The sequence below is a fragment of the Microcaecilia unicolor genome, chromosome 1 (genome assembly GCF_901765095.1).
Source record: "Microcaecilia unicolor chromosome 1, aMicUni1.1, whole genome shotgun sequence".
In the NCBI taxonomy this organism is placed as follows: domain Eukaryota; kingdom Metazoa; phylum Chordata; class Amphibia; order Gymnophiona; family Siphonopidae; genus Microcaecilia; species Microcaecilia unicolor.
In genome coordinates, this window is record NC_044031.1 from 479,172,804 (window position 1) to 479,196,367 (window position 23,564).

At 41.5% G+C, this 23,564-nt stretch overlaps 1 protein-coding gene across 3 annotated transcripts in view; it reads right to left on the reverse strand.

Annotated features, from left to right (window-relative positions):
• Positions 1-4,133: 4,133 nt before the first annotated feature.
• Positions 4,134-23,564, reverse strand: part of B4GALT6 (beta-1,4-galactosyltransferase 6) — a 327,497-nt gene continuing 308,066 nt past the window's right edge. For 2 of the 3 annotated variants that reach the window (XM_030213825.1, XM_030213833.1), the window contains exon 9: positions 15,428-16,801. In XM_030213825.1, coding sequence (XP_030069685.1) covers positions 16,654-16,801 — 148 coding nt within the window. In that variant the 3' untranslated portion in view covers positions 15,428-16,653. Of the gene's footprint in view, positions 4,702-15,427; positions 16,802-23,564 lie in introns of those variants that run through there. The other variant, XM_030213842.1, reaches the window with a different exon arrangement.

Genomic DNA, 23,564 nt, shown 5'->3' on the forward strand with positions numbered 1-23,564 from the left:
GCAGCTCCTTGTGACTCTGGGCAAGTCACTTAACCCTCCATTGCCCCATGTAAGCCGCATTGAGCCTGCCATGAGTGGGAAAGCGCGGGGTACAAATGTAACAAAAATAAAATAGATACTATTGGAGATTCTACATGGAATGTTGCTACTATTGGAGATTCTATATGAAATGTTGCTACTATTGGAGATTCTACATGGAGTGTTGCTATTCCACTAGCAACATTCCATGTGGAAGGCTGCGCAGGCTTCTGTTTCTGTGAGTCTGACGTCCTGCACATACGTGCAGGGCGACGGACTCACAGAGGCAGAGGCCTGCGCGGCCACATTGGTGATCTGCAAGGGCCGACTTCTACGTGGAGTGTTGCTGGTGGAGTGGCGGCGTTCCATGTAGAGTCTGAAATAGTAGCAACAGTGGAGGAGTGGCCTAGTGGTTAGGGTGGTGGACTTTGGTCCTGGGGAACTAAGGAACTGAGTTCAATTCCTACTTCAGACACAGGCAGCTCCTTGTGACTCTGGGCAAGTCACTTAACCCTCCATTGCCCCATGTAAGCCGCATTGAGCCTGCCATGAGTGGGAAAGCGCGGGGTACAAATGTAACAAAAATAAAATAAATAAATATCAAATTCTCTTCAGTGTCACAAAGCAGCCTTAAGAATTGGCTTCTGGCATGGTAGCTTTGGTGTCTGTCAGTACATAAGTATTAACTAAAAATATCAGTAGGAAACTGGTTCAATCTAGTAAATCATCAATCCATATAAATACAGAACCCAGTTGTTAAATATAAGGTTACTCTTTTCAAAAAAGGAGGAAAAACGCCTCAAGAAAAAGCTTTTCCCACAATTGTAAATGGGATAAAAGCTATCATTTCATCATCATGGGCGACACAAAAAACCTCCTTTAATTAATTATATCTTTTTTAATTTGATTTATACTTTAATTATACTTTTACTGTCCTCTTTGCCAAAAATAGAACAAAGATTTTTCTCTGCCATCAAGATTAAATAGATTCTTTTACTTAACTTAGGCAAGCTTTAAGTTTTCTCCTTTTACAACTGAAATAGAACTGTGGTCAACGGGTCCCGTTTCACATAAGTATTGCCATACTGGGACAGAACGAAGGTCCATCAAGCCCAGCATCCTGTTTCCAGTAGTGGCCAATCCAGGTCACAAGTACAGTTGTATTATTAGAATTCAAGCATCCTGCATAGGCAGCTGCCTAACACTTGCCTGTGGATTGGGAATGTAGAACACAAACAAATTTGTTGATTATGGGACTAAGACTGTGGCCAAATAAGCAGTTCAGTCTTTTATAACTCTCCACATAATAACTCAGCAAAGTTGCTCTGAACCAGAGTTTTACTAATGTCTTTTAAAGTAAAATATAACTTTAACTGTCGCAAAGGCATCAACATGTGGCAAATATAACAGTAACTAAGGCATCTGGTGAATACTTCAAACTAGCCCCCAGGCCTGTTGGAACTATTCACCAGATGCCTTTTTGACATTTGAGTTATAATTGTTTTTCACTATTGTTTGAGCACTGTCACAATATAAAGACTATTAATTTTTTTTGCTCTTAATAATCAAATGAAGTCATATAACTGTTGGAAGGTTTTTGCCGATGGTGATCTATTTGATCAGTATAGCTCTACAAATCTTGTTGATTTTGAGCTACTTTGAGGCTTTTCCTTCCTTTTTCACTATAAGTTTGCCACAGTAGAGTTTCATATTTTGATATTGCGTGGATTACTTTGGTTTTTTGCTTTTTGCATTTGTAATTCCAAACCCAGTTTGTGTCATAAATTAATGTTGAACCATGCCTTGGGCATGAATCTCAGTTTAGTTTGGAAAACAGGGATAGTGGTGTTAGGATGGTACCACCAGCATCTTTGTCATTTCTGTGTGTGTGTGGGGGGGGGGGGGGGGGGGGGGGGAGGCAGCTTATCAAAATGCTATGTTGCAGTTGTGCTTAATATTCTACCAAATTAAATGGTTCACCATTTACACATTTTGTAAAAGACACAGACAAATAAATGGTGGATGCCTGGAATACCCTTCCAGCTGAAGTGCCGAGGACAAAAATAGTGATCGTTTATTGTAAAAAAATAAAACCTTATATTCCACATTATCTAATAAATTCTAAGCGGATTACATCAACATACATAACTCAAAAAGGCATGGATGGGATAAGCAAAAATAATTGCAGTATAATGTTTACAATTTGTTCCTTTGACATCATAAATACACAATATTTGATTGGTCAAATAGTGTCAGCATTGTAGTTAAACATCAGCACCATTCTGACATAAGCAGCTGATTAAATTTTATGAGCAGCCATGCTTTAAAGTGTTTGGTTTTCACTGCTTTTGTTTATTTCAGAGTTAGCATGTGTATTATTTTTTTTTTACTGCACAGAATGTTACCACCACATTCAGAAATTAAGTATTCCAATGCCAATGTCATTTGTTCAAAAAACAAACGTGAGAAAGCCTATGTGAAATGGTGGCCCCACTGGGGTTTTTCCACATATAAGGTGTAGATCACTTATCCTATATAATAATTCTCACCTCCAACAGGATGTGCCTGGGACTGTGCCTGCCGGAAGTGGTCTGCTAGGCAGGCACGCACTGACCTCAGTGACAATTTGGCAAAGCAAAACAATCTGAGTGCTGGCCATTAGGACACAGGGTTGATAGGAGAGTTTTAAAAGACTGAAGGAACCGAAAGTGTTAAATGGGGGGAGGGGGGGGGAGTTCTGAATGACTGAAAGACATGAACATTTGGGAAAGGAAAACAATCTGAATGCTGGCCATTAGGACACAGGGTAGATAGGAGAGTTTTAAAAGACTGAAGGAACCAAAAGTGTTCAGGGGGGGGGGGGGGGGGCAAGTTCTGAATGAATGAAAGAAATGAAAATTTACGAGAGGAACACAATCTGAATGCCGGGCATTTGTACACAGGGTAGATAGGACACTTTTTTAAAAAAATAAAGGACGTGAAAGTATTACATCTTGGGGGAGGGGTGAGGAGGAAAGCGGTGGGGTATCCGGATACTGGGCGTTAGGGCCACAGGGGTACATAGACTTTTGAAAGCCTAAAGGAACCCAAAGTGTGGGAAGGAGGAGGAAAAGGAGGGGAGGGAAAAGGATGAGGGGCATTAGGAACGGGGGGGGGGGGGGCCCTGTAACACACTCTCATTCTCACACACACACACTGTCACACAGTCTCACTCTGTCACACACCCGCACATTCACTCTGGCTCTCTCTCAAACATACACACTCCCAGGAAAACCTTGCTAGCGCCCATTTCATTCGTTCCAGAAACGTGCCTTTTTTACTAGCGCCAGCAAGGTTTTCCTCGGAGTATGTTTGAGAGAGTGTGAATGTGCGAGTGTGTGTGTGTGTGTGACAGAGAGAGACTGGGTGCGAATGTGTGTGTGAGAATGAGAGTATGTGCCAGAGACCGCCCTCTCTCCCAATTCCAGGGTCGTCCCCCCTCCTCCCATCCTCCCTTTTTCCCAGTTGCAGGGTCCCCCCTCCATCCCTTCCTTTTTTTTCCCAGTTGCAGGGTCCCCCCTCCTTTTGTCCAGTGGAAAAAGCTGTAAAAACGGCAATGAGAAGCAGTTCCTAGGTTTCCTTTTTTTTTTTTGTGTGTGTGTATAGGAATGACGGCTGCTTTGGGGAGTGGAATCAGAGATTAACCAATGGGCTTCCTTGCTTACCATAGACTTGCTTTGTTCACTTCCACTCCTGTCTATTAAACGTTCTGCAGCATGTCACAGCAGCCAATCAGTGGCACTTCAGGAATGATGTCACTTTTATCTACTCCACTTTCCAGAGAAGCTCTGGCAGGAAACCACTACTACAAATCATATATGTATATTCTGGAGGTGCCTTTTTTTAAACAATAATTATACAACCCAAGTTAACAAGCTTTTCAGCATTGACAAATAGAGTGTCAATGTTTTTTCCTCCAGTTTAAATAATAAAGATTAAGCAGTAGGTTTTACCCCAAGTTGGTTTGTGCATTTATGTAGTCCAGAGTCAGATAGGTTTCATACATCTCTATTTTATTGCTAGTAGTTGATAAGACACAGATAATCCCTAAACAGCAAAAGAATGGTTATCAAAGCAAACTCACACTTCAAAAAAGGCATAGGGTGTAGCCTGCACAGTTACAACCATGGCCACCTTTCTGGGCACAATAGATGGACCATACCAGTTTTTATCTGCCATCATTTATTATTTTACTATGTAAACAGTGGGATGGCTAGAAGGATTGGTTAAAGATTTAGGAATTTTAGGAAAAATATACATTGTAGGAATGATGGTGTTTGTAGTTCTGAAACCCCACACATTTTTGAAGTGGGATATCTAACTTCTTTCCCAATCTATATCACTGTACAGGTGAGTATTATATTAGAGGGACATAGAAGTCCTATCAGCTGTCACTCTATTTTGACAATACAGTCTTTTCTGTTAAACACCATCACAGTACCCACTTTGTCAATTGTTAACAAAAAGTTCTGTAATGGCACAATTTTCTAAAGCCACTCTCTTTCTGTTTGCTTTCCCTCAGTTTCTAGGTGATGCGGAGCAGAACTGCTCATACTTTTTTCCCTCAGTGTCTTGCTGTGGTTTTGTTAGTTGTCACTCTAGTCACTGCTGATTGGTCTCTTGCCCAGTTATGCTTTTTCTGTCCTACATGGAAAAACAATTTAAAAAGAAGATAATAGGGATGAGATATGCATGTTATTCCCCAGATTCAATAAAGGTCACCCATTTGCAACATTTTGAATGGTTCAGCAGAAATGATGACATTTCCTAATATATTTTTCTATTAAATTGAGCCTACATAATCTTAGAAATCTTAGGGGTATGTTTACTAAGGTCAGTTAGCATTTTTAAAGCACCTGTAAATTTAAGGCACGTTAAACGCTAACACACCTATACATTTCTATGGGCGCATTAGCATTTAATGCGCATACACCATTTACACGCATTAAAAATGCTAACACGACCATAGCGCCGCTTAGTAAACATAGGCATTAGTTTTTATACCTTTTCTCATCAGCCTAGATTAAGAATTTTAACAAAATGGTAATGGGTAATTTTACTGTATTACATATTACCTAGATATACCTAAATATCAGGTCAAACCAATTATTGACAAACTGGGACAACCTAGCTTTTAAAATTAGGGGGAAATGCTTAGTACATCAGCTCCTTAGTATGCCAAATCATAATTAGCATTGTTTCACATCTCTCCTTTTCTAAATGTAGACTTCACATTAAAGTAAAATATTGTAGTTAAATGTGCCCTTACACTTGCTCTTTTTTGGCATATTATATTGAATATTTAGGCATTTTAATGTATCAGGTGTTTTATTGTACAGTGATCATGCCAGTACTCAAAATTAATATTAATATTACATGTCAAAAATACAAAGTGCAATTTGGGAGACTTGATGAAAAAAAATGCACTGACAATTTCTGGGGTTCTTACATGTAAAACTCTATGGTTGATTAGGGGGTTTGTCCATGTAATTATTTGTACCCTTTAATTCATCATTTAAGAAATATATTGATCTAAAATATTGTGGTAATATTCTCTTCTTCCAGTATCATGTGCAGTATGTACATCTGATGTACAGTATGGAAACAATTTTAATACTTAAGATATTAATGAATGCTGTTCTTCCTCTTATTTTGCATTGACTTCTTAAAATAAACATTACTTGATTGAGTATGTTTGATCTCAGTTCAGGGCATTCAGAAAGTAATATTAATACTTTTCTTTACGTATTTATATCATGTAGTAAAATAGAAGTTGGTGTTACAACTATTGCCTACAAGTTACTTGCAAGGGTATGTGTTGATTCTTTTTTTCTCATAAATATGATGAAAATATTTAATGTATGTTTTCTGTCTTTATGTACTTAATGTAAAAAGGATAAACTGTATGCACCAGTAGTACTCATGACATTAACTCATCCAGTCTTCTCAGTTGGCCATGGCTAACATTCTCCAGGCAGAGACCTCTGCGCTCTACAGACATGACTGCCTGTGGGAGATCAGTCATCTTCCCTTTTTTATTTTTTCCATAGTTGGGAAGTGTAATCAAGTCAGCCTACTGCCTACAAGGAAAGTTAACGCTTCCATTAATCAGAACCAGCTCAAGGGACTTTGGTGGCCTGAGCCAACTTTTGCATGGGTGCCCCACCCACAATCTGGTATCTCTCCCTCCACTCCCCCCAACTGTGATCTGAGATCTCCCCCTTCTCTCGTCTCCTCCCCCACCTGTACCAGGTGATGCACTAGCTCAGGGTGCCGATGATAATGTGCTGAAATCCCAGTCCAGCATTTATCCATACAGGAGCTTGAAAGTACACCAAACAGGAATTTTGGCACCCTGAGCCAGTGCTTTACCTAGTCCACAGGTTGAGTCGACCCTGCCGTTAAAGTAAGTGCTTCCCCGGTCCATCAAACCCATTATTCTGCCTACTCCTGAAGCAATCCTCATGTCTGCCTTTACAAAATAACTCATGGAACTGTTCTCCAGAAACATTCTTGTAACCCACCTCTACAATTCTACAGTCTCTCCCAAAATGCGTCATAGAAGAGGGGGCAGATGCAGAAGGCATCTAGAAGGAGAGAGAATGGATGGTATCTGCGTGGTTTTTTATATGGTCAGCAATGTCTTCAACCTTCTCTCTAAAAAGATTATTCCTCTGGCATGGGCCATCCGCCAACCTCTGCTGAACCGCTGGTTCCAAATCACAGACATGCAGCCATGAGAGTATGTGCATCACTATACTTTGAGTAGAGATCCTGGAAGCCACATCAAATGTGTCATAGGTAGGCGTTGAGGCAGATGGAGACACATTCGATGCACAACTGCCCCCCAGTGTCAACAGGTCTAGCAGCCATACGTACTGATAATCCCAATGCAACACCTGACACCAATGCAGACATTATCAAAGTTTATGCCGAAGTTGAGCATTTGGACCGGGCTCCAAATATCTTTTCACGCTGAGCCTCTCTGGACATCTAGGTCCTTTTCTTTAACCAAAGACACAGGACACAAGACTATGGTTAGGCTGTACCAGAGGTGGTCCGATTGCACCAGGTATAGCGTTTAAAGCCACTGGGAACTTTCGTGGACACAGCAGGAAAAACTTCCGTGGCCATATCAAATGACTCAATGGTGCCAAAAAAGGGGCCAAACACTAGCGGGGGAAAAAAGGGAAGGAGAACCTGACTGGAGTCAAGGCCTAAAAACAGCCAGATGACCAGAAAAGAAAAAGGAAACTTAAAACTGGGCAAAACTCACTAAACACAATAAAGGTGACGGGAAAAAAAGACCAGAAACATGGGAAAACACAATTGGTCCAAAAAAAAAACAGCCAAAAGGCATTGAAAAGCTCTACTGGCTGGACTGAGCTGTGAGAAGCAACAGAAAATGACATTTGTCCTCACCATGGTAAAAGAATTGCGGGAACTGCACTCTCTCGGTGGGCGGGAAGGCACTCACGCATGCGTGGTGCAGCATGGCTTGTGCTCCACAGAGCTCTTTAAAGCTTGTTGTAAGCACCGGACTGGGCAACGCAGGTCACGTGACCCACTCGTGAGAATAATGGCCTACTTGTCCTTGGGAGAAAGATCTTTTCTTAAAGTAGTAAAAGTCATAGATCCTCTTTTACTATACCGTACTAGTGATTCCGGCACAGCAAATGTGCTGTAGCCCATTCATTTTGAAAGGGCTGCATCACATTTGCTGCATGGGAATCGCAAGCATGGTTCAGTAAAAGAGGCCCATAGTGGGTTACTGATTTCATTATGGAAAATAAAGTTTGGGTGTTTTGGTGGAGTTGGCTACACTTGGGCCTTAAATAACTTATTGTAATGTCCATTTTATTAATTTTCTTATTTTCCCTGCTTTTGTCACCCTGCTCTGGGCATGTCCATTCTTGTCTCATTTTGTTTTGTGGACTTGGCGAATCATGATTTTTTTTCCTTTTGTAGCTTAGCTTTCCTTTCTTTTATTCATACATCTCTCCTTTTCATTGTTAAGTTTTATGATTGCCAACTGGAAAAAAATGGACAAGACAAAAAAAGAAATTCTTAAAGAGATGGGTTATTCTAAACTGGCATAAAACAGTTAATGGAAGCAAAATAATAATAATAGTTCCTGTTCCATTACATCCACCTTATCCCAATACTAAATGGATAAGAAAAAACACTGTTTGAACTACTGTTATTTACACGCTGTGTCCAAAATAACCATATATTCCGCAAGTGCTTAGAAACATCTTTAAGGAGCTTGTTCTGCACATCTGCTGTAGAGAGGCATGGCTTTTTTTCTGCAGATAAAGCTGCACATGTACAGTGGTTTAACTATGGTGAACGCTTTTATATTACCTTGAAAGATTTTGCAACACAGTACTTTGTCCACCCAACTAAAGGTGGTTTTGGCCATTGTCTCTTAGCTAAAGGCATTAAAAATTATTAATCAGTATAACAAACAGAGTTATCTTAAAAAAAACCTTTAATGCTTTTAAAATCTAGAACATGCAATAGCTTTTCCTTACCATTAATGGTGAATTGGGACAAAACAGGAGTAACAATTTCTTGATTATGTAGAAGTAAACCTTGAGTGAATTTAGTCAAAAAGGGCGATAAATAAATACATTTTTTTAAAAAGCAGTTGAATGCAAAACTTTTTATTGGACTAAAACATTTATGAATAGTTTTTCAAGAACTATGCAAACTTGTATATTCAGGTGGCATTGTACATCAAGTTCACAAGTAGATTTTAAGTTGCATTACAAGAGTGTAGTGTAGTGATACTTATTTTCAAAACTGTAAAGTAAAATAAGGGGTGGCAGTGGCTCACACTTGTAAACACATCATGGGAGAAACAGAATTTACAGCTACCAGAAGACTGCGTGATAATAGATTAAGAAATGAATGACCCTCTTAAGTCACTAAGGCCCCCTTTTACTAAAGTTTAGTGCATGCTAACAGACACTAGCATGGGCTAAGTGCTACATGGCCCACAGGTATAAAATAGGGCACATAGCATAGGGGCTCTTTTACTAAAGCTTAACATGCGCCAAGTTTGTTGTGGAGTAGCCTAGTGGTTAGTACAGCAGTCTTTGATACTGGGGAACTGAGTTCAAATCCCATTGCAGCTCCTTGTGACTCTAGGCAAGTCACTTAACCCTCCACTGCCCCAGGTACAAATAAGTACCTGTAGATACTATGTAAACCGCTTTGAATGCAGTTGCAAAAACCATAGAAAGGTAGTATATCAAGTCCCATTCCAGAAGCATTTGATCATCTCAATTTCTTGGATGATTTTGAAGATCCTTTTTAGTATCCCAATCACAAGATCATTGATGCAGTAGCACAATCTGATTGAAGACATCTTGACATGACTTATTTGTATCTTGAAGTGAAAACAGGTTTTGCATAGTACTTGGGTCCTGATTTATATGACTAGATACTTCCATTCTAGACTACCACTTTATCATCATGGGCACTCACAGCCCCTCCGGCTCACATCTACAGTAATGTGGAAGTGATGTAGGGATATGCATCTGCCCCCCCCCCGAGATCTTTCTATTTCTACCAATACAAAGATTGTTTGATAGAAAACCTAGGTCTCTTGGACAGAGGTCCAGCAGATAATTTTATAAGTTTCTTGTGTTGAACTTTGTCTTGCCTCAAGATGCATTTCAACTGCGGAGAAAGAATTTTGTGACCTATAGACACTAGAAAGCCAATCAATCCTAATGAAAGAATGAGCCCTCAACTTTTGACATGCTTTGTAATACCCCTTTTTGTCATTAACTCAAGGTCTATTTATGTTCTGATTGGAGAACTAAACAGCTGTCCTGCAACAGCTGTACGATACTCCCCCCCCATTTCAAGACCCAACCATGGTGCAGAAAAATATACAGATATAATAATAAAATATCCCTTTTATTCTAAATTCTGTAATGAGAGCCTAAAAGATTGGCATTAAATCCTTAAAAAAAAAAAGTAGAGACTATGAAGGAAAGATATGGTTCCTGCTGAAACTATTTTGTAACCGAACTGTGCAACGTTCAGGATCCCATTTGCCAAAATGGGAAAAGAAAACCACAGCCTGTTCCTTCGGGCAATTCCTTTGGTAACTTTATAATCTGATTAACATGGCCAAGCATAGACGGTCGGTAGCCCAACTGTTTGGGGAGGCTAAAGGGGGCGGAGCTTACCTCCATACGCTCCGTGGCAGTGACGTCAATGAAGAAAAAGACTACAGGCTCGCCGCCAGCTTCTCCCTTCTCTCTGCACACAGTGTCCCGTGATGCATTTCCTGTTTCCGCGAGAGCAGAGAGAAGGGAGAAGCTGGCGGCGAGCCTGTAGTCTTTTTCTTCATTGACGTCGCTACCACGGAAATAAAAGATGAAAATACGCCGGGCGGGAGGGTGGGCTGCACCACAAGCGGAAGTCGACGATTGGGCTGGGGAGGCTTAGCCTCCCCAAGCCTCTTATACGGGGCGCCTATGTGGCCAAGTATCTGTACTGATCACTTGTATTACAACATGAACACAAGAGGACTAAGATTAGAGCAACATGAATATCTACCTCTAGGCACATTTTAATGGAGAAAATTATCAAGGATTCTGGAGATGGTTAAAAGATGTTCCTCTTCCAAAGCAGAGACCCACAGGTCAGGGTACAAGAACCCCCACGCATACAACAGTCAAAATCAAGAAGTAGGGGTGGACCAAGAAGCCTCGTCAGCCAAGGGTTCATTGGAGTAACTTGATTGCATACATGTATTTGATGCAATAAAGTTATTCCAATCAACCCTTGGCTGACGAGACTTCTTGGTCCACCCCTGCTCCTTGATTTTGACTAAAAGATGATCCTACCATCATGGCAAACAAGACTGAGCCAATCTGTTATAGAACACCGATTTTGAATGTAAAAGACATACCCATCAAGTGGATATACAATAGTCTACTGTTCATTGTTTCAGTCACAATCTCCTATAGCTCAATAGGCAAATGGCTAACATATCTAACCAAAAAAAAAAAAAGTGCCATAGCATAAATTAGTTATCATAACTAGGAGCCCTTTTACTAAAAAATTAGCATGCGCTAGCAGAATTAGCACAAGCTAAAAAGCTCATTTTATACCTATGGGTATATATACATTTTTTTTTTGATTCCTTGCAACATGGTGGCTTGTGAATCTTGCACCAGATACAGCCAGATGATCATCACTCTAGAGGCAGATGCTGAATAAATTAGCAGCATCAAGAGAACCTAATTCATCTCACAGCTACTGTTCCCTCTAGTTTGGATGCATATGGCAAAACACTGAATGCACATGAAGCTCCACTTTCCAAATTCCAACTATCTAAAATTTCACATCACAGGCACTGTCAGTCAATCAAACCCAAGGTTGAAATGAGAATATTTATTATAGCATTGTTGCTTTGTGACATCACAGCAGTTATGCTCACATTTCTATCACTCATACACCAAAGATCACCACTATCAATTTGGAAACCACATGCGACTCAATTAAAGCATATGACAACATGCGCCTGCCCTCCATACATTTGGTTAACCTATTTATTTGTATCATTTATAATAAACCAGTTTAATTCAAAATTATGATGCTTAAACTCGTGTAAATGAACAGTAAACTCTTATTTAAGAAAGGTTGGATGAAACAATTGAAAGTTTTTGGGATCCTGAAAGGTAGCTATGGTCTGGATTGGCCACTGTCAGAGGATACTGGGCTTGACAGACCTTTGAGCTAACAGTATGGCAGTTCTTACATTCCCTTATGGATCAGTATATAATACAGGCCTTGTTTATTAAAGGCACCAGGCTCCAGGGAGAGCACAATAAGTGAAAATGGGAGAGAGGGGTCCAGGGAAGAAGTTCATACTAGCTTTTAAAGTCATCTTTAGCAATCTTATTAGATTATATGTGAGCTGAGATGCAGCTGGGCTGTTCTATATTTGTCCCAAAGTTCATGGCACACTTGCAAAGAGAAATGAACCCAATAGCTGATAGGAAGAATGAACACCTTTAAGTCTACTTCTGCCATTACGTGTGCATAGGTGCAAGGCCTACACAGTTCTCTCAGCTACAGAGCACAACCTGACAAGCCAAGTTTTAAAACAGACTATACGCTTCCTCAAAAATATGGTTTCTAAGGTTCATCCAAGGAATTTGGGGAGGAAGAGAGACTAACTAAACAACTTCTAGAAGAACTTTGGTCCTTCGTGCTGTAGGTAAGCTTCCTATCGCTTAAGCAAAGAGAACAGCAACAGAATTTTTCTTCTTCGTGCCTTTTATTACAGGGGACTCTTCTTCCTCATGCATTGTGCTAAGCTTGTAGTGAGTAGAGCTGACAAGCACAGATCTATGTTGAGCTTCACTGCACTACTGTCATCTCAGTTTGATTTGAGAAAGTTGAAACTAGACCCATAATAGCCACAAAGCAAGTGTTCGTCTAATGGAAAATGTTTGGCCAGCCCACAAATCCTACAATGCCAGGACTGGAAGCAGTGCTACTGCTGTCCTCTGACAGCAGTTATAAAGGTTTTGCTAAGTGTACCACTGAGATCTGACTGATAAATCGGTCCTAGGTATTAAATTGTTGTAGTATTTCCTCTGTTTACCTAATGGATGAATGGCCATATCTAAGTTTGTTTCCCCTAATCAGACTTGGAGAAGTACATAATGAAAAGTGCTTCAAAGTTTTTATACTGTATGTAGGGGTGAACCCATTTTCTTATTTAAAAAGGAAACCCTATTAATGATCTTCCTACAGACAAAGAAGATCAGAAAGCACTACCATTCCTGGAGCAGTGGTTTTCAACCCAATCCTCAGCACATATACAACCAGTCAAGTTTTCAGGATATGCACAATGAATAGGCATATGAGAAGTTTGGATATACTGCCATCATTATGCAACTCTCATAAACATTCACTGTGGGTATCCTGAAAACCAGATTGGCAAGTTGTGTCCCAAGGACTGGATTAAAAAAATTCCTGCAGTGGAGTAACACAATATACATAAAATATAATGAAACACTCTCTTTCTTTAGCAGAGTTACAGTAAAAACTGCTCGCAGTAAGGAATCCTTTTACCAAGTGGCAAGGGCCCTTTTTGCTGCACGATGTGGCCCTTTTTACTACAATGGATAAAAAGGCCAAAAAATGGCATGGCCATGCAGAGTGAGCACTTAATGCCACCCACTGAGGTGGCATTAAGGGCTCCTGCGCTAACCCAGCGGTAACTGGGTAGCATGTGGAGCTGCCCGAATACCACTGGGTTAGTACCGCACTGGAAAACAGCTATTTTCCGTAGAGCAGCAAATGGAATGTGCCAGGGCTGGAACCACCGCCAACGTCCATGTTCAGCCAGCAGTAGTTCCAGATTAGCGTGTGGTAAGCCTGCGTTGGGCTTACTGCTGCTCTGTAAAAGGGCCCCTAAGTGCTTTCTGGGCTTAAGGAACAAACAGAGGGTACCCTACAATTTATTTATATACAATACTTTTTAAACACATGCCAATTATTTACAGTCATTCCAACATAACATGAATACATTCAATACTATTGTCTACCATATCTATTGAATGCCAACCATCTGGAATGGCTGCAAGTGTATTACCTTTATTCAGGAATGAACTGCTGTATGTGGTAAAATAAGCTGCAGGAACTATGTCAGAAGAAATTTTCAGAACATGCTTATAAAATGCTGTAAACAAACACTGCAAATTTTAAATTCACTGTAAGAGGCAATCTCTTCCATAGTCATGAAACTGGTTCAGAACATATTGAATGACTGGGATATTGTGCTATCAAATGAAGTCAGAGGACCAACAGTCTCCACATCTTTGATTTGCTCTATTTCTTTGAGTTGAAGAACATACAACATACTACTGTTACAATTCGACATGTCGAGCGCACTTGACATGGTTGACCATGGAATCTTATTACATATCCTCGAATACTTCGGAATTGGAGGCAACGTTCTCAATTGGTTTAGGGGGTTCCTAACTACACGCTCATATCAAGTGACATCAAATTCGACTACGTCAGCTACATGGACACCTGAATGCAGAGTTCCACAGGGATCCCCCCTCTCACCGACCATATTCAACCTAATGATGACACCTTTGGCCAAACTACTATCGAATCAGAATCTAAATCCATACATATACGCCGATGATGTAACGATCTTCATCCCATTCAAGTAAGACCTAAAGGAAATCTCCAATGAAATCAACCAAAGCCTACACATTATGAATTCCTGGGCAGATGCATTTCAGCTGAAACTAAATGCAGAAAAAACTCAATGCCTAGTACTCACCTCGCAATACAATAAGAATAAATTTACCACCATCAACACACCTAAACTAAGTCTACCAGTTTTGGATACCCTAAAAATTCTTGGAGTTACCATTGACCGACACCTAACACTTGAGAATCATGCGAAAAACATAACTAAAAAGATGTTCCATTCAATGTGGAAACTAAAAAGAATCAAACCATTTTTTCCAAGGAATGTCTTCCGCAACCTGGTACAATCATTGGTACTCAGTCATCTGGATTACTGTAACTCACTCTACACCAGCTGCAAAGAACAAATAATTAAAAAACTCCAGACAGCCCAGAACACGGCAGCCAGACTAATATTCGGCAAATCAAAATACGAAAGCGCAAAACCCCTACGAGAAAAACTACACTGGCTCCCACTCAAAGAACGCATCATGTTCAAACTTTGTACCCTAGTCCATAAAATCATCCATGGTGACGCCCCGGCCTACATGTCAGACCTAATAGAACTACCACCCAGAAACGCAAAAAAATCTTCTCACACATTCCTCAATCTTCATCCTCCCAAGTGTAAAGGACTGAAATACAAATTAATGCACACATCTACCTTTTCCTTTATGAGCACGCAACTCTGGAACGCGTTGCCACGCAACCTGAAAATGGCCCATGAATTGACTAATTTCCACAAACTATTGAAAACCTATCTCTTCGACAAGATATATCACAAAGATCAACACGTGTAACTGTACAATCTTTAATATATCCAGAAATGTTCTATAATGTCTTTTGCTTTAACACTATCATGTATTTCACCACCATGTAACCCAAAACACTCTGTAAAACCAAATGTATATTCTCTTCTACTTCCAGTATTCATGATGAATTGTAAGCCACATTGAGCCTGCAAAGAGGTGGGATAATGTGGGATACAAATGCAATAAATAATAAATAATAATAATAATGAAGTTTCCTACTATCTTTACACCACAAAGTAGATGAATTGTACCTAAAATCTATATGTATGCACATTGCCAGATGAGACCTGGTAATATTGTACAGGAATTCAAATAACTGTATAAAATCTTTACATTTATTCCAAAAATAAAGCAATCTTCTCTCTCATAGTGAAGTTTACCCATGAAATGAAACCTTGGGGAAAAAAAAAAAAAAAGAATACAGCAACATTGAACATGACTAGGACACTACAAGTTTTTACAGTCATCTTCCAAGACGATACATTTTTGGCTCTCATTTAGTTTGGCTAAAGGTTTTGCCTGTTATTACTTTAAAAAAAATTCCATAAACACAAGAGCACATATGAAGTATAAAATCTTTGACATTTTGCTAGCAGGGGTATGTGTAGAGCTATTTTAAACTGGCTCTTGTATTCAATACAGAGTTCCATCAATGCACATGCAATATGCATAAAAAAATCATTTAAATATAGTAGCAAAGATCAACGAAAGCATGAGATTACAGCATTTTACTAAATAGGTAATATCAATTAAGATTAAATTTTCAAAGTAGTTGTACATAAGAAATTAAAGAATTCTTCAGTATTGATATGCATACGGCCTGAAGCTCACAAACTTGTATAACAGTTTACAGTCATAGCTGGCCATTTACAAACAGATCCTTCATTTTAAATAATGTTCAACCTTTGATTAGAACAATTTGCTTCTTCATGCAAATAAGGACAAATGTATACCTTGAGAATCAGAAAAAATAGCATAAATTACATGCAGTGGCATAAATTGCTATAGCCCTGAAAAATCAGATCACAATTTACATTGTACACTATATATATATATATACTGTATATTATCATATCATTATATATACATAATTATATACACACATATACACAGAGTACATAAATATATACATGAAACTCGCAATTTAAACAAAAAGCATTCATTTTAGTTTGTGAAAGCTAAAAAGAAAAATGTCCTGGGCGACATGATCTTGTTTTCTTTGCTTGAAAAAGCTCAAGTTTTGTTTTTCTGTCATTCACATAGTTCAGAGGCTTCTTAAGACATAGATAATTCAGAGGAACAAGGCTTGAACATGTACTAGTCCATTCTGTAAACACTGGATTAGAAGCTGCTGGCATTTCATCTTTTCAGAACAGGATACATTGTCACAATTGTTTATAGTCCTCCAAAACTTCATTACAATGGTCCAAAACAGTTAATATTTAAAAAAATTGTTCCTTTATTTTATAAATTTACAATGTTCTATGATTTCTCTTTTTTTTCTATTAGACTAGTTGATTTTTCCCACTTCATACCCTCATTAATAATCTTTAACAGGTGCTAGTTCTGGAATAAGATTTACTGTTATTTTTTTATACAACCTATTTACCAGTATGCTTGGAGTATATATCAAATTATTCAACCCATCAATATATTGACGCTCTTTTGAGTATCTCAACAATTTGTACCTGTAAAGAAAAAAAAAAACTCCTTTAATTTTGAATTTGTGGTTCATACATACTTTATATAATATTTATTAAATTTCTTAATAAATCATGTTCATACTCCAAGTAGGGATTAACAAATATGCTTTATAAACAGAAAAACCTGATTTCATTAGGCTCAATTCAAATACATTGTTCAATTATATTTCCTAGCACAAATAAACCTTTCCGTAGCGGGACACCAAATAAAACTACATAGGTAAGGATAAGAAATTTAGAACTGTAACCTAATAAATGTTAACATGCCAACTAAGTATTGATTTAACAAACTGAAGGGCTTATTTCCAAAACCATCGAAGTCCGTTAAGCTGGACTTTGAAGGATTTTGAAATAAGCCCTTCAATTACCTATAAAAAGTAGACTGCAGGTAAAACAGAAGTTTCTTATCTATAAGGATACTGCAGGATACCATTTTTTGTTAGTGGAAGCTGCTCAGCCACTTGGACAGTATCTCATCAGCTCAGAGTGACATATAGCTCCTGAGAATACAGAGTCCCAGTGGATTTGCCTCAATTTGAGCTGTTCCAAGGGACTTATATGTACTGTTCATGTTATGAAGTCCCAACATTATCAGCATATACCATGCTGAAGTCTGTTGACTCTCTTATTTCTAGCACTAAGGACATTAATGTGATAATGTGGAAGAAATGCTTTTGGATCTAACAGGATGTCTATGAATTTCAACAAAGATTAATCAAATCAAACCTGCGATTTATAGACCACACACACATCCCAGCTGGAGGTTCAAGGTGGTTTACAAAATTAAGAAATTCATGACTAATGAGGAATTATAATATTTAAAAAAACATAATAAAAACTATACCTAAAATTTTCCAAACAAAAAAGTTTCACGTTTTCTTCATAAAGTCAATTGGATCATGGAATAATATGCTACAACTGTAGTCACTAACGCTGGATGTCTGTGTTCATTCATTTTATGACCCCTTCCTAATATGCCATCTTGATGAGTCAATTAACTCCATAGGGAAAATCATGCACTCCCAGCCTGCATAGGTATCCCACAATTACAGGCAGACTCTCAGCACCGACACTAGGCTGAACCATAGTAAACAAGCAATACTGAAAGTGGTATTTTCCTATTACAAATCTGAGATGCATCCTGTGACTTGCATATTTCTCTATGTGGTTATAAGGATCCTAGGGAACTTGAGAGGTAGATGACTACCTCAGAGGGGAATCTAGAGGCATTTCCAGTAGATGAAACCTACATTCTTCTTATACTATGCTTAAAAACTAAGTATCTGGAGGTTATATTAGGTCAAATGAATTACATAACATTTTAATCTTCCCTTACAGTGTGTCTTCTATGTCCCACTCGAGTACCTCCTAGATAAGAAAAAAGAGCAGGTTCGAAGAGGCTGTAGAGAGGGTCTGAAGCCAACAGTGGAGTTTAAACTGATCTGTAGTCAGTATCTCCCTATGGGATTGCGGAGACCAAACCTGCCTTGATGCTAAGGAACCGTGCCATTGGGAGCGGCGTTGAGACGTCAGGTCCCGTCTCGACTCTGGCAAATCTTCCTCTACCGACATCAAGGACGTGCCGGTTTGGGTGGCAGTCGACACCGGGGTCATAAGTGGTGCCGGCGTCAGAGGCCACACCACAAGCTAAGGGCCAGGCAGGGCCACAGCAGGAGGTATGGCAGGCTCAAACACCCCCGATACCGATGCATACCGCTGCATGAGGTCATCCAGCAGCTCTGGAAGCAAGGCCAGGGTGAGTTCATCGAAGGCCCACACCAGGACAAGCTGGGATGCTAGTTGAGGCACAGGTTGCAGAACTGCTGAGATTGTTGCAGGAGCAGGATCTCGGCTGCTTGGAGACAGGCGCACTGGTACCTCCTGTATGGAGGAGGAAGAGCGATCCTCCTGGTGCCGACGCTTCTCGGGTGCTGAATCCTTCACCATGTGTCGAGGGTGACCGATGATGATGCCTGAAGCGTGTCACCAAGGATCCTTGATGCAGATGTCAAATCCTCCCATTACCTCGGGGTCGGGTCTGATGATGGACAGTCCCGAGGTGCCTGCACAGCAGGAAGCCTCGAGACAAAGAGAGACCTACTCAATGCCTCACTGCTCCCAGTATCTCAGGGTGTAGAAGCAGCCGTGCTTACTGACGCTCCCAATACCGGTGCGATACTCAACGTCAATGCCGAGGCTGATGTTGAGGAACCGGGTTCTCTTCTTCATATGAAGACAGAGAACATAGTTGGCAGGGCTATGGTCTGGTCCAAGACACTGCAGACACCAAGAATGGGTGTCCTTTCCCGATAGTCCGATTGCACAGAGTACAGCGCTTGAAGCCACTGGTAATCTTCATGGACATGGACGGAAAAATTTTGTCAGCTAAATTAAACGACTTGATGGTGCCTGAAAAAGAGGCAAGGCACGGAGAAAAAGAAAGAGAAAGTCCCAATGACAACGGAAAATAAAGAAGACTTAAACCTGGCCAAAATAAAACTAAGGAAAATAAAGGGCAGGTTTGTAAGTCCCAATTAAAGGAGCTACAAGAGAAGCAGAAAAAAGACCGAAAGGCACTAACAGCTCTCAAAAAACCGGGCGAGTGAAAGGACAAAAAAACGCACCTTCTCCACGCGGAAAAAAAAGAGAACTGAGACCGCGTTTGCACGAAAGGTGGGAAGGTACTTGCACATGCACGGTGGAGCGTGGTTCAAGCTTCATAAAGCTCTCTTTTTTACTATGGCAAAAGCCGGACCAGCGTCGCCCACTTGTAAGAAGATAGAAGCCTACTTGTCCACGGAGAAATAATTTCTTCATACCTCTCTCCGGATTTCTCTCTATCTGCACATCCCTCCCCAGCTCCTGCACCCCACAGACACCCAGTGCCCTCTCCCTCCTCCCAAGGCAAACAGACACCCAGTGCTTTTTCCCTCCATCCATCCCCCAAAACAAACACCCAGCACTCCCTCCCTCTCTCCAGAACACACAGACACCCAACGCTCCCTCCTCCCCCCCCCCCCCCAAAAGCACACAGGTACCTTTTGCTCCTCCCAGCACAGACAGCCACCTTTTGCTCTCCCCTGGCTTACCCACCTTTTGTTATCCCCTGGCATACAGCCAGCCACCTTTTGATCTCCCCTGCCCCCCCCCCCCCCAGGGCAGACATTTGCCTCTTGCCCCCCTCCATGGTACGTTTGCATCTTGCTCTCTCGCTGAACCCCTTCCCTGGTGCTGATCTGAAGCAGAAGGAAAGAGAGGTTCATTACAGGTCACAGCCACCTCCCCCTGCCACTTTGGTGTTAAATGTAAATTTGAACTACATGGTTCAAATTTTACCATTTAGCGTCAAAGTGGCAGAGGAGGAAGTGGTGACCTGACGTGAGCCACTTTTTACTTCACTTTTGATCAGCACCCGGGGATGTGTGCAACTGTGTGCATGCCTGTGTTGACATGCAGCTTTAGAGGAGGTAAGAAGTACTGGAACAGCTTTCTTTCCTTTCCCCCAGCCCTAGCAAACTGCCCATACACTTGGGGCTGCAGAACCTAGAAGTCAGGATGCTTCACAAATGAATGAAGTACTGCCCAAGCCTCTGCCCAGGAGGTTGCTAGAGCCTCAGTAAAATGGGCCCTAAGTTCTCATAGAACAGTCTGCCCAAGGATGCTAAAGATCCCTGCTGCGGTTGGCACTTAAAAGTTCCCCAGGACAGACTGGCTCACCCCAAAACTAGCTCTGTTCTAGTATTCTCCCCCCCCCCCCCCCCCCCAAGTAACTTTATTCCCCTAAACAGGGCAATAAAGCAAATGTGAAAAGGCCTTTTTTTTGTAAACCTGCAGGAGATTCAAGTGGGGGAGAAGGGGGTAAGGCAGGGAGGTGGACCCTTAACTCCCTGCCTTGTAGAGCTCCTGTGAAGACTTAAAACAAGCACAGCCTCAACAAGCAAGCCCCTGGGCTAAAACTTGGGATAACGGAGGACTCAGCATCCAAGCTCAACTGGGGTAAAGGTCTTGACCCAAACCTCAGGAGTGACACAGGCTCAATGTCTCAACCTAGGAAGAAGTGGCTATGGCCCACTCCCTAGGGAGATTGGACTACCAGGACCTACCACAGCAGCCCAGTCCTGCACCATCTGCTGGAGGTAGAGAAATACAGGAGAATTCTAGACAGTGTACCAGCCATTATACCAGCAATGTCACTGGAATAGTTCAGTTCTCCACCTCCATCTGCTGATGCAAAAGGGTCACAATTTGTTTGTCTGGACAGAATCAGCAAGGATAAAGAAACATACAGTGGTGGAAATAAGTATTTGATCCCTTGCTGATTTTGTAAGTTTGCCCACTGACAAAGACATGAGCAGCCCATAATTGAAGGGTAGGTTATTGGTAACAGTGAGAGATAGCACATCACAAATTAAATCCGGAAAATCACATTGTGGAAAGTATATGAATTTATTTGCATTCTGCAGAGGGAAATAAGTATTTAATCCCTCTGGCAAACAAGACCTAATACTTGGTGGCAAAACCCTTGTTGGCAAGCACAGCGGTCAGACGTCTTCTGTAGTTGATGATGAGGTTTGCACACATGTCAGGAGGAATTTTGGTCCACTCCTCTTTGCAGATCATCTCTAAATCATTAAGAGTTCTGGGCTGTCGCTTGGCAACTCGCAGCTTCAGCTCCCTCCATAAGTTTTCAATGGGATTAAGGTCTGGTGACTGGCTAGGCCACTCCATGACCCTAATGTGCTTCTTCCTGAGCCACTCCTTTGTTGCCTTGGCTGTATGTTTTGGGTCATTGTCGTGCTGGAAGACCCAGCCACGACCCATTTTTAAGGCCCTGGCGGAGGGAAGGAGGTTGTCACTCAGAATTGTACGGTACATGGCCCCATCCATTCTCCCATTGATGCGGTGAAGTAGTCCTGTGCCCTTAGCAGAGAAACACCCCCAAAACATAACATTTCCACCTCCATGCTTGACAGTGGGGACAGTGTTCTTTGGGTCATAGGCAGCATTTCTCTTCCTCCAAACACGGCGAGTTGAGTTCATGCCAAAGAGCTCAATTTTTGTCTCATCTGACCACAGCACCTTCTCCCAATCACTCTCGGCATCATCCAGGTGTTCACTGGCAAACTTCAGACGGGCCGTCACATGTGCCTTCCGGAGCAGGGGGACCTTGCGGGCACTGCAGGATTGCAATCCGTTATGTCGTAATGTGTTACCAATGGTTTTCGTGGTGACAGTGGTCCCAGCTGCCTTGAGATCATTGACAAGTTCCCCCCTTGTAGTTGTAGGCTGATTTCTAACCTTCCTCATGATCAAGGATACCCCACGAGGTGAGATTTTGCGTGGAGCCCCAGATCTTTGTCGATTGACAGTCATTTTGTACTTCTTCCATTTTCTTACTATGGCACCAACAGTTGTCTCTTCTCGCCCAGCGTCTTACTGATGGTTTTGTAGCCCATTCCAGCCTTGTGCAGGTGTATGATCTTGTCCCTGACATCCTTAGACAGCTCCTTGCTCTTGGCCATTTTGTAGAGGTTAGAGTCTGACTGATTCACTGAGTCTGTAGACAGGTGTCTTTCATACAGGTGACCATTGCCGACAGCTGTCTGTCATGCAGGTAACGAGTTGATTTGGAGCATCTACCTGGTCTGTAGGGGCCAGATCTCTTACTGGTTGGTGGGGGATCAAATACTTATTTCCCTCTGCAGAATGCAAATAAATTCATATACTTTCCACAATGTGATTTTCCGGATTTAATTTGTGATGTGCTATCTCTCACTGTTACCAATAACCTACCCTTCAATTATGGGCTGCTCATGTCTTTTGTCAGTGGGCAAACTTACAAAATCAGCAAGGGATCAAATACTTATTTCCACCACTGTACTTTAAAACAGCATTTTTCAAACGGTGTGCCGCAAAGAACGGCCATCTCAAGTGTGCCGCAACAAACGCACCACGATGAACAGCTGAGCCACAGTAATCCTGAGGCATATAAGTAGCGCCTGACAGGGTTCCGACAGGAACGGGGAGCTGCAGTAAACCACTTTACCCTGGATTTACTGCTGGGTTCCAGCTGCCCTCCTCCCGTTCTGCTGCATGTCCATTCTCCCTGATGTACCGCCTCCCACTGATTCCTCTCTACACAGCCAAACAACAGTCTTGCTGCTCCCCATCCCCTGGGACTGACTGTGTGCTGCCTTCCCTCTCCAGTCATATCTCTGTCCCCCTTCTCCACACACTGGAATGGTTCTCTGTCTCAAATTTCTCCCCTTCCACCCCTCCATTACCAGTTCCTTCGTCTGCTCTCCCATCCTGTGTTTGCCTGGTGCCCACCAAATTGCCTTCCCTCTCCAACCATCTCTGTCACCTTCTCCACACCACAATGCCAGACTGTTAAGTCTCTCCCCCTCTTCCCCCTCCCATGTTGTTAACAGCACCTTCTTCTATCTCCCTCCCTGTCTGTGCCTTACTGAATTGACTTCCCTCTCTAGCCATCTCTCTGTCCCCTTCTCCAAATGAATGCCAGACTGCCTCTCTCGTCTTTCCCCCTCCCCTGTAAACACATTCTTCTACTCTCCCTCCCTGTCTTTTGCCTCCTCTCTTTCCGAATCCCTCCATGAGTCAAAAGACAGAGATGGCTGGAAAGGGAAGGCAGCAGTTGTTTTCTTTTCATGAGTCTGACCTAAAAACACCAATGCCATAGCAACACTGGTAAGAAAAACTCCTGTAACCCAGTGCTGCCAGGGGAAAG